Consider the following 12,504-nt stretch of genomic DNA (forward strand, 5'->3'; position numbering starts at 1 on the left):
GGACTATTCCTAAAACAGAACAGTTCTTTATGATGGCCTTTCCCTTGTATTGAACGGGCAAGGCATCCGACGAACTGATCCACATGGCCACAGCATTGGAACAACTGGCGAACGTAACGGCAGCAGAAGCCAGGGAAACTGGACAGGCACTGGCTGAGGTCTCAGCTGAGCTAGTAGCTGTCCGGACCGTGGCATTACAAAATCGACTGGCTTTCGATTATCTGTTAGCCGCGCAGGGAGGAACGTGCGCTATCATAGGTCATGAGTGCTGTACTTATATTCCAGGTGGCTCTGAAAATACCACTAACCTCGCCGACCATATTAAGAGACAGGCTGCTCAAATTCAAGAGATTGGCAGTGAATTTCATGACTATAACCCGCCGGGTTTGCTAGGATGGTTGGGTCACGGATTATTTGATTGGACCTTTAAGGCCTTCATTCTACAACTCCTAATTCTACGAGGGATAGGATTGCTTGGTTGCTTGTGTAAATGCATTTTCAAACGAGTCATGGATATACCTATTTAACTAGTTGTCATGATATGACAAAAGGAGGGAATATGATATGGTACGAATTAAGTAATGGCATGATTGGAAAACTGGTCAATGGGAAGACTGGTCAAAAGGTTTTGATACAATACAAGAAAGACTGAAACTACGCATTCCAGCTCCCCAGGCCCAGGTAAAGAATGCTGCCCTAACCATTTTCAGAGTAGTATGGCCGTAGGCCAACTCTGCCTAACTTGAAGTCTGAAAAGATCAGCGAAGGTCGAGCCATTCCAAAACACTGGACCTCGGCAACTCCTGATAAAACTAACTCGCCATAACCCAGGGCCGTAGGAATTTAAAACAAAGATAAGTTCAGGAAGAAACAAGTCTATTCTGACCTTTCAATGTTCCCTCCGAGGACTAAATAATGGTACGAGTGATATGACCAAACATGGTCTGGTCTTTGCTTCCGTTTGTATTTCCGATCAAACTCCTGACCATACTGTTGTCACATAATCTTGATAAAGATAATGTTTAAATATTGTTCTAATTGATCTAAAACTTGTGACAGACTGAGCAGTTTTGTTGACTTCAAGTTTCAGCCATTACTGCAAGCAGTTGTTTTTGAAAATAAAGCTCGTTATTCTGTCTTAACGAGTGTGTTGAATTTTTCTACCACAGAAGCAGGAAAATATTGACTTTGACACGTCGCTTGGTTGGAATTCTTTCAAAAATTGAAAAAATATTGCGAGTTCAGTCCCACTGGTGGCTGTAAATATTTTCTGTCAAGCAAGTTTCTTAGGCCATACTACTCACTGTAATCCATGTCACTATTAATGCATCTAATCTGGCTACTGGATCTTTGGTTTTGAAGTATTAGCCATCTTTCCTGGCATTGAACATGGGAAGTCAAGACCAAGAGCACTTTTCAGGCGAAGCAGAGGTAAAGGATGATTCAATAATGCAACCAAGGCAGAGAAAGGTAGAGGACACAAGATGGGAGACGGGAGAAGAAGGGTAGATGGGTGATTTGCCTCAGTGCGTCAATCGAGCACCTCAATTTTGCAACGCCAAAGTCCTGTTCAGCGGGGGGTACGGGAGAGCATCAGGGTGGCTACATTTTTGTTGAGATAACCATTTCATCTTTCTTTAAAGTCTTTTTTCAGTAATCCATTATAAAGAGGACCTCAGCTATCCAATTATACCCTTTGCTTCAAGCACATGACAGGTGACTCCAGTCATGCTCCACCTCGCCTGTGTTTTTCTTCTCTCCGTACCCCTCTGTTTGCTCTGACTTTTTAAATGAATATTTGTTTTCAATTTATCTTTTGCTTTTAATGCAAAGATATACTCAAACCATGAACTTGTCTGCTTTCTCCACTGATGATAACTGCGGTGGGGTGTATTTCCAGCATTTTCTGCCTTTGTTTCAGATTTCCATCAGTTGCAGCTGTTTACATCATTTTACTTAGAGTCCTCTCCAGCAAAGAGATGATACTCTCATCCCATCAGTTTGGGCGGGATTTGAATCTAAAAATGAAACACCTTTGTGCAAACCTTCCATTTTCTGCTTCCTTACATTTTTCCATTGCACTACATGTAGCAGTGAGTGCTTCTCGAAGTCTGGCTTCTTGCATAACCCCAATTTTCATTGTTACACCATTGATAGCCGTATCTTCAGCTGCCTAGGCTCCAAGCTCTGGAATTCCGTATCATCAGCTGCCTAGGCTCCAAGCTCTGGAATTCCTTATCTTCAGCTGCCTAGGCTCCAAGCTCTGGAATTCCATATCTTCAGCTGCCTAGGCTCCAAGCTCTGGAATTCCGTATCTTCAGCTGCCTAGGCTCCAAGCTCTGGAATTCCGTATCTTCAGCTGCCTAGGCTCCAAGCTTTGGAATTCCGTATCTTCAGCTGCCTAGGCCCCAAGCTCTGGAATTCCGTATCTTCAGCTGCCTAGGCTCCAAGCTCTGGAATTCCTTATCTTCAGCTGCCTAGGCCCCAAGCTCCGGAATTCCTCATCTTCAGCTGCCTAGGCTCCAAGCTTTGGAATTCCATATCTTCAGCTGCCTAGGCTCCAAGCTCTGGAATTCCTTATCTTCAGCTGCCTAGGCTCCAAGCTCTGGAATTCCATATCTTCAGCTGCCTAGGCTCCAAGCTCTGGAATTCCGTATCTTCAGCTGCCTAGGCTCCAAGATCTGGAATTCCATATCTTCAGCTGCCTAGGCTCCAAGCTCTGGAATTCCGTATCTTCAGCTGCCTAGGCTCCAAGCTCTGGAATTCCGTATCTTCAGCTGCCTCGGCTCCAAGCTCTGGAATTCCTTATCTTCAGCTGCCTAGGCTCCAAGCTCTGGAATTCCGTATCTTCAGCTGCCTAGGCTCCAAGCTCTGGAATTCCGTATCTTCAGCTGCCTAGGCTCCAAGCTCTGGAATTCCATATCTTCAGCTGCCTCGGCTCCAAGCTCTGGAATTCCTTATCTTCAGCTGCCTAGGCTCCAAGCTCTGGAATTCCGTATCTTCAGCTGCCTAGGCTCCAAGCTCTGGAATTCCCTATCTTCAGCTGCCTAGGGTCCAAGCTCTGGAATTCCGTATCTTCAGCTGCCTAGGCTCCAAGCTCTGGAATTCCGTATCTTCAGCTGCCTAGGCTCCAAGCTCTGGAATTCCTTATCTTCAGCTGCCTAGGCCCCAAGCTCCGGAATTCCTCATCTTCAGCTGCCTAGGCTCCAAGCTTTGGAATTCCATATCTTCAGCTGCCTAGGCTCCAAGCTCTGGAATTCCTTATCTTCAGCTGCCTAGGCTCCAAGCTCTGGAATTCCATATCTTCAGCTGCCTAGGCTCCAAGCTCTGGAATTCCGTATCTTCAGCTGCCTAGGCTCCAAGATCTGGAATTCCATATCTTCAGCTGCCTAGGCTCCAAGCTCTGGAATTCCGTATCTTCAGCTGCCTAGGCTCCAAGCTCTGGAATTCCGTATCTTCAGCTGCCTCGGCTCCAAGCTCTGGAATTCCTTATCTTCAGCTGCCTAGGCTCCAAGCTCTGGAATTCCGTATCTTCAGCTGCCTAGGCTCCAAGCTCTGGAATTCCGTATCTTCAGCTGCCTCGGCTCCAAGCTCTGGAATTCCATATCTTCAGCTGCCTCGGCTCCAAGCTCTGGAATTCCTTATCTTCAGCTGCCTAGGCTCCAAGCTCTGGAATTCCGTATCTTCAGCTGCCTAGGCTCCAAGCTCTGGAATTCCCTATCTTCAGCTGCCTAGGGTCCAAGCTCTGGAATTCCGTATCTTCAGCTGCCTAGGCTCCAAGCTCTGGAATTCCGTATCTTCAGCTGCCTAGGCTCCAAGCTTTGGAATTCCGTATCTTCAGCTGCCTAGGCCCCAAGCTCTGGAATTCCGTATCTTCAGCTGCCTAGGCCCCAAGCTTTGGAATTCCGTATCTTCAGCTGCCTAGGCCCCAAGCTCTGGAATTCCGTATCTTCAGCTGCCTAGGCTCCAAGCTCTGGAATTCCTTATCTTCAGCTGCCTAGGCCCCAAGCTCCGGAATTCCTCATCTTCAGCTGCCTAGGCTCCAAGCTTTGGAATTCCATATCTTCAGCTGCCTAGGCTCCAAGCTCTGGAATTCCTTATCTTCAGCTGCCTAGGCTCCAAGCTCTGGAATTCCATATCTTCAGCTGCCTAGGCTCCAAGCTCTGGAATTCCGTATCTTCAGCTGCCTAGGCTCCAAGATCTGGAATTCCATATCTTCAGCTGCCTAGGCTCCATGCTCTGGAATTCCGTATCTTCAGCTGCCTAGGCTCCAAGCTCTGGAATTCCGTATCTTCAGCTGCCTCGGCTCCAAGCTCTGGAATTCCTTATCTTCAGCTGCCTAGGCTCCAAGCTCTGGAATTCCGTATCTTCAGCTGCCTAGGCTCCAAGCTCTGGAATTCCGTATCTTCAGCTGCCTAGGCTCCAAGCTCTGGAATTCCATATCTTCAGCTGCCTCGGCTCCAAGCTCTGGAATTCCGTATCTTCAGCTGCCTAGGCTCCAAGCTCTGGAATTCCCTATCTTCAGCTGCCTAGGGTCCAAGCTCTGGAATTCCGTATCTTCAGCTGCCTAGGCTCCAAGCTCTGGAATTCCGTATCTTCAGCTGCCTAGGCTCCAAGCTTTGGAATTCCGTATCTTCAGCTGCCTAGGCCCCAAGCTCTGGAATTCCGTATCTTCAGCTGCCTAGGCTCCAAGCTCTGGAATTCCTTATCTTCAGCTGCCTAGGCCCCAAGCTCCGGAATTCCTCATCTTCAGCTGCCTAGGCTCCAAGCTTTGGAATTCCATATCTTCAGCTGCCTAGGCTCCAAGCTCTGGAATTCCTTATCTTCAGCTGCCTAGGCTCCAAGCTCTGGAATTCCATATCTTCAGCTGCCTAGGCTCCAAGCTCTGGAATTCCGTATCTTCAGCTGCCTAGGCTCCAAGATCTGGAATTCCATATCTTCAGCTGCCTAGGCTCCAAGCTCTGGAATTCCGTATCTTCAGCTGCCTAGGCTCCAAGCTCTGGAATTCCGTATCTTCAGCTGCCTCGGCTCCAAGCTCTGGAATTCCTTATCTTCAGCTGCCTAGGCTCCAAGCTCTGGAATTCCGTATCTTCAGCTGCCTAGGCTCCAAGCTCTGGAATTCCGTATCTTCAGCTGCCTAGGCTCCAAGCTCTGGAATTCCATATCTTCAGCTGCCTCGGCTCCAAGCTCTGGAATTCCTTATCTTCAGCTGCCTAGGCTCCAAGCTCTGGAATTCCGTATCTTCAGCTGCCTAGGCTCCAAGCTCTGGAATTCCTTATCTTCAGCTGCCTAGGCCCCAAGCTCCGGAATTCCTCATCTTCAGCTGCCTAGGCTCCAAGCTCTGGAATTCCATATCTTCAGCTGCCTAGGCTCCAAGCTCTGGAATTCCGTATCTTCAGCTGCCTAGGCTCCAAGCTCTGGAATTCCATATCTTCAGCTGCCTAGGCTCCAAGCTCTGGAATTCCGTATCTTCAGCTGCCTAGGCTCCAAGATCTGGAATTCCATATCTTCAGCTGCCTAGGCTCCAAGCTCTGGATTTCCGTATCTTCAGCTGCCTAGGCTCCAAGCTCTGGAATTCCGTATCTTCAGCTGCCTCGGCTCCAAGCTCTGGAATTCCTTATCTTCAGCTGCCTAGGCTCCAAGCTCTGGAATTCCGTATCTTCAGCTGCCTAGGCTCCAAGCTTTGGAATTCCGTATCTTCAGCTGCCTAGGCCCCAAGCTCTGGAATTCCGTATCTTCAGCTGCCTAGGCTCCAAGCTCTGGAATTCCTTATCTTCAGCTGCCTAGGCCCCAAGCTCCGGAATTCCTCATCTTCAGCTGCCTAGGCTCCAAGCTCTGGAATTCTCTCCTAACACACTTCATACATCCCTCCTCCTTCAAGACAGTTACAAATCTACCCCTGAAAATGCTTAATGCTTAGAGTAACTTTTGGACATAGCAATAAAGACATAATAAAGAATACCATCCCACTCAGTTTTGAATCCTAACTCAGCATTCCCCATGTAGGTAGGTTGGAGGGGATTATTTTGATTATTTTGACCTAGTTTTGAGGTAGGATATCTTCAGAAGGCTCATGACATGGCCATGACACATTGGCAAATGCTTTCTGTTTTCCCCCACATACGAATACTATGTTTTCCCCCACATACGAAGCAGATAAAGCCACTTTCAGGTTTGAAGGGCAACACCAAGTCTGAAACCCCCCCCCAGAAAATGCTACGAACTCACAGCAGATCGGTCCAAATGTGTGGAGAGGGTGCGCGAGAGGGCATTAAAAGTTCATGTTCTGGAGATAATCTTTTATCAAGGCTGAAAATGATATAATTCATTTAGGAGGCTTTGGGGGGGGGGGGGGAATCTAAGGGAAAGTGTTTTTATCCAGCTGGTGGCGATGGTCTGGAATGCCCTGCTTGGGAGGGTGGTAGAGGTGGGTGGTAGAGGTGGGTTGACTCACATCTTTTTAAAAATACCTGGATGAGTACGTGGCATGTCATAACATTGAAGGCTATGGGCCAAGTGCTGGCAAATGGGATTAGGTAGGCAGGTCAGATGTCTTTCATGCATCGGTGCAGACTCAAAGGGCCGAACAGCCTCTTGTGCACTATTATTCTGTAAATCATGTCAAGCTGGAAAGGAGCAAAACAGACACAAGTGGCAAAGTACATACAACTAGAATGACCATAAATCAAAAACAGGAGATTAATTATCAGATGGTGCGAAGAATAAAAACACATAATAAAGACAAACTACATATGAATAAATTAGACAGTAGAACATCTGAAATAGAAAGCAAAGCAAAAGAGTCGGACAGTCTAAAAAGAAAAAAGTGGGCACCATCAAGAACATAGCACAAGGGACCCCTTGTGCTGATGGCACCTAAAAGATCTGCACTGACACCTCCATTTTTTTTCTCCATTCTGACTTTATTTACTTTCCCTCCAATTCCTTTATCCAACATTTTTCACTTCTCTCTTTGACCTCCTTCCCCACCACCTTCTCTCTCCCACATGAACTGCCAATGTGTTTCAAACCAGGAACTAGAGTTTCAAAAGCTGCTTCACAGTGCTAAATTCTCAGGGAAAAACATCCTTTTTTGCATTATCGTATTGTCCCTCTGCTTTCATTCTTTTGTCAATTATAATTTATGGGAACAGTTCCCTATCTACATAATCAAACAAAATCATCATGACACAGTGCCAGTTCTTGCCACATTTCCTGCAGGGAGTAATGAAAAAGATAATCAAAAAATTCTGGCACAAAAGTAATCAGCACTGCTGTTACGACATTTGAGTATATGGTAAAAGCTTTTCTTAACTCCACACCATGATTGCTGTCTCCTTCCTCAAAGCCTGTCCACCTTTACAACCTGTCCAACCTTACAGCACGCAAGCAAGGAGTGTGCCTCAATAAGTGCAACCCCAACAACATTCAAAGCAGCTCAACACCATCCAGGACAAAGCAACAGACATAATCCGCACCCCACCACCTTAAATATTCAGTCACTTCATCAGCAGCACACCATGGTTACAGTATGCACTATCTACATAGCGGACTGCAGGGAGTTGCTAAAATTCCTTCAACAGCACCACCCAAGCCCATGTACTCCGCCACCAAGAACAAGGACAGCAGTCACATGGGAGACACCACATCCAAGAACCCTTCCAAGTTACACACTATCCTGACTTGGAACTGTATCAGGATAGGATTTAACTGGGCAATTGTTAATGTGTGTGGCAAACACCAATGACACAGCTATACTAGAACAGGATGGCTAGGGTTAAGGACTAGCTCTGGTGGACGGCTATTCAGCACAATAGCTGGGATGTTATCAAGGCTCAGAGACTTTGTTGCGTTCACTGCAGTTAACTGTCTCTCCATGAAGAACATCAAACTGGCTGACCATTAGCTTTTTGAGAGTGGAAAACACAGGAGGAATCCGGGTAGAAACATCTGTTCGTCACTTTTACAATGCCAACACCTCAGCCTTGTCCCTCGTACAAAAAGTTGGATTTACCATGTTTGAGGTAGGAGATGTTCACAAGTGCACCTCCTCCTGTTAGTTGCTTCATGCCCACCACTATTCTCAGCCGAATATGGTGGGGTTAGTGATTTTCTGGGACAATTTCACTCTGTTTATAGACGGCTGATTTTGATGTTTATCAAGGAGACAGCAGCTTCTCTGGTTTCTCCCCTGAAGGCGCCAAAAGCTAATCGTTTTTAAGTAGGCACGGCCTGGATCAATTAGAAAGAGCTGTATTTAGAATCATAGAATCCCTACAGTGCAGAAGGCCATTCAGTCCAGTGACCTTCCAAAAGAGCACTCCACCTAGGCCCTTACGCTGCCCTATGCCCATAGCCCCACCTAACCTGCACAACTTTGGACTGTGGGAGGGAACTGGATCACCAGGAGGAAACCCACGCAGACACGGGGAGAATGTGCAAACTCCACACAAGTCACCCAAGGCCCGAATGGAACCCAGGTCCCTGGCAGGCAGTGAGGCAGTAGTGCCAACGGCTGTGCCACCGTGAACACACAAATACCCACATTAATGATTCTGGGACGATAGATTCCTCCATATCTATAACTGAAATTTGATTATCCAGTTAAGTATACGAGTCTTATACATTATATATTACACATCTGGCATACTATGTGCAGTTTTGGTCTCCACATTTAAGAAAGGATATACTTCCATTGGGGGTAGTCCCCAATCTGAAGGCAATGTATTATGGTGAGAGTATGAGTAAATTAGGTTTATATTCTCGGGAGTTCAGAAGAATGAGTGGTGAGCTCTCTGAAACCTATAACATTCTGAGGGGGCTTGATATGGTAGGCACAGACATTGCTTCCATTAGCTGAGGAATCTAAACACAGGGGCAGTTTCAGGATAAGGGACAATCATTTAGGGCCGGGATGAGGAGAAATTACTTCACTCAAAAGGGTTGCGAATCTTTGGAATTCTCTACCCCAGAGGTTTATGGATGTCCCATCACTGAATGGAAGACTGGGAGACACAGAAAAATAGATTTGATATCCAATATCAGCCATGATCACATTGATTAGCAGAGCAGGGTTTAAGGGCCTTTTTGTTTACTCCTGTTCTTATTGTTTCTCGGCTTCTCTCTCTAGTACACTATGCAGTTTATGTCTGAATTCAACAGTGCTGACTGCTCTGTATATACCTGTTATTTTCAGCTTCCAGACTGGCAATTTTTCATACACCTTTGCTTATAACCATTAGGTTCCACAACAACATTGCCCCATATTTTTATTTGGCAACAGCATTCAGACAGTGAATCTGCATTCCCATACTACTGAAGCTTTACGACTAACAAGTTAAAGAAATAGGAGACAGCACCTGCAGAAATGTCCACTAATGTGGATTTACAATGCTGTTTTGATCATTCATCTAGAAACAAAAAGGAATGCCAATAAGGAAACTCAAACTCCATTGATTTTCAAGGCACTGACAGCTGGCCAGTCAAGCTGTAGAGATGTGTGCCTTGATTGTTTAGATTTGTTTCAAAGATAAGTGACATTTGTATTCAGTTTAGGAAAAAAGTGGATCTGAATGAGCTGATTGATCCGTCACGAAAGGTCATCACAAAGGAACCAAAAGCACAGCAGCTACACTTTGAATGAAAATCTAGTGTATCAAACGCTTGTTTTCACAATTATTTGGTCGAACTTTGATTTTAGGTTTTCCAGAAAAAAAACAAAGACACAACATTAAAAAAGGATCAACTTAACTACTTCAGTCACATTCAATCAATATCCTAAAATCTTGGCATTCTGAATTCTCCCTCTCAACCCCAACAGGCACCGGAATGTGGCGACTAGAGGATTTTCACAGTAACTTCGTTGCAGTGTTAATGTAAGCCGACTTGTGACAATAAGCCACATAATTTGGACGTGAAGAACATCCTCGCTGTATTATTGGATTCAGTGCCACATTTTCCAAGCTACAAACAACTGGTTCAAAGTCTTGGCCATTACCCACATCTGGTGGATAGGAAATGCACAAAAGCAGGAGTGTATTCCTAGCACTGAACCTTTCAGCCATCCTTGTAAGCATTTGGATTTGACTGGACACTTCACATTCTCATATTTATATCAATTTAAACTCTTACAGAATTACATTTTGCTTTACCTTTTCTTCTGATGAAATTGTGAGCATGTCACTGGCTATCAGACTGCAGACTTGATCTATACCAAGATTGAGGAATTCGTCTCCCAGCACAACCTCCGAGAAATGCTGTTCTGTTCAAAGGAAAAAAAAATGTTATTGCACAAATTAGTTTTGTTTTAAGACAGTTAGTGTTCCTTAAAACTGGGACTGCCTCAACAGAAAGAAATACTTGCACAAAATACCCCCCAGGAGAAGAATATTGCAGTCAACATAAAAATATAAACAGAAAATGCTGGAAATGCTCAGCAGGCCAGTCAGCATCCGTGGAGAGATAGAGAAAGAATTATTATTTCAGGTAATCTACCTATAGTCAGAACTTCATCAGTTACGTTCATTTAATAAGCAAAAGAAAAACTGCTTTTACTGTTAAAGCTCTCACAATGAAGTGGCATCCAGATTATCCCGGTTTTATGGTTATCGAAATGTAATGCTGATTATGTGAATATAACATGTCTAACCGAATTGTTTAGAAACAGTCGAAGGTCACATCTTTTCTTCAAAGCAAAAGTTACAAACCTCCTTAGGAGGGATAGACAGGCGATGTCTCTCCCATGATTTCACTTACACAGTTGAAGTATAACATCACCTTGCTAACATACTTTTTATGCTGCAATACTTTTCAAGCAACAACACAGCATTAAGTCCCAAATGTCTTATTTTCGTAATGACTCGAACAGAGTTTTGGACTCTTACTTTCATAAGGCAAGAATGGGTGCCACTTGGCACGACTTGCTCTTTCCCAGCCAGTTCTGATTTAGTTTCGGTATAACATGAACAGTATTACCAGGTGATAACAACGGATAGATGTTTGTATGCTGGTCACATTTTGTTTGCTGCTGCTTCTGACAACCACTTTCTTTATGAAGTCACCTGACAGCTCGTCTTAAGCTGCAGCAGATGCAACAACCCAATTCGAGGTTAACCTGGAGAGAACCACTCACCAGCAGCGAGTAACTAACAAACCCTTGTTTGGATCTTGATCACGCTTTAAATAACATGTGAGTTGGAGCATCATGAGATAAAAACATTTGTGCTTCTTATTGCACTCTTCCCCAGTTCATGCCATCGTAACAAGGTCAATCATCAACAAAATCCTCTTTGGAATGCCATTTATTCACCAAATCATTTTGTTTACTTGAATAACCGAATCACTACAAGACTTTTTCCAAATGGGACACTTCAGGATAATTAGAAAGTTGGCAAACAAATATTTTGTACTAATTTTGTACTCAAGTGAAGCAATTTCTGCCAAAGCCTTGTGATAACAAGATGTGGAATGAGTGATTTTGTTCGTGACTGGCTCAATTTGTGACGCAAGAAGCACAGGGCGTGATTCTCTGCCCACATTGCGCTCAAGGGAGAGCGCAACGCGGCCGGAGAATCCCGGAAAAGGCCCCCAGCGAGCCTCCCGACAGCCTCCGCGCCTCACGAGATTCATCGAAGTCCCACGAGACATGGAGTCGGAACTCCACCCAAAGGAGGCGGGACAAAATGAAGCTCGTGCAAGTAGGTTACAGACCAACTTACGACCTACCTGCTCGGGATCCACCGACCTCCATCGATTCTCTGGCCTCCCAGGGAGGCCGCAGCTTGGCACCGATCAACGCTGGCCCACACAAACATGGACCAGGCAGAACGGCATTCAGGGGTTCTCCCTGACCATCAGAAAGCCCTGGGTGGTCAGAGTAAGTGCAGGGTGGGCTCCTGGAATGCGGGCACCTTGCCACTGCCATCCTGGCACTGGCAAGGTGCCTAGGTGGCACTGCCAAGCCAGCAGGAGCATTGCCTGGGTGCCAGTGCAAGGGTGCCCGAGTGCCAGAGTGGCTCTGCCAAGGGCAAGGGGTGCCATGCCCATGAAATGAGGGTGGGTTTGAAGGGCGAGGAAGTGTAGGGCAGGTTAAATTGGGGCCTCTGGGAGTTTGGAGAGGTGATGGATGAGGGTCCTGGAAGGGAGGGGTGCTGTAAGAGGGATGAGGAGGGCCTGAAGAGGGGGAATTGCATTGCGGGGTGACCTCACTTGGGGGAGGGGGGGGGGGTAGCGTCCACAGGGGAGTGACATTGCCCATTGGTCGAGAGTGCACCCACAAGCTCACTTGGAGTTCGAAAAACCCTTTCAAAATGGCGGCCCAATAGCGGAGTCCAGCTCCCCGGCGCTAAAAAAAAATTCGAAGTGTGGACTAAACAGGTGAGAAACTCCCCAGGGCCCAAAAAAGTGACTTGTGTCACTGAATAGTGCTGGGGAACTCGCCGGCAGAGCTGGTGGGAAACTCATTGAAAAACCCGCCACAAATTAACTTAGAAATTTTATGGGAGA

At 45.9% G+C, this 12,504-nt stretch overlaps 1 protein-coding gene across 3 annotated transcripts in view; it reads right to left on the reverse strand.

Annotated features, from left to right (window-relative positions):
- Positions 1-12,504, reverse strand: part of klhl2 (kelch-like family member 2) — a 162,241-nt gene that overhangs the window by 47,455 nt on the left and 102,282 nt on the right. For all 3 annotated transcript variants that reach the window (XM_072495938.1, XM_072495939.1, XM_072495940.1), the window contains one exon: positions 10,152-10,261. In XM_072495938.1, the coding sequence (XP_072352039.1) occupies positions 10,152-10,261 (110 nt within the window). The remainder of the gene's footprint in view (positions 1-10,151; positions 10,262-12,504) is intronic.

Source organism: Scyliorhinus torazame, chromosome 3, assembly GCF_047496885.1.
Source record: "Scyliorhinus torazame isolate Kashiwa2021f chromosome 3, sScyTor2.1, whole genome shotgun sequence".
Classification (NCBI taxonomy): domain Eukaryota; kingdom Metazoa; phylum Chordata; class Chondrichthyes; order Carcharhiniformes; family Scyliorhinidae; genus Scyliorhinus; species Scyliorhinus torazame.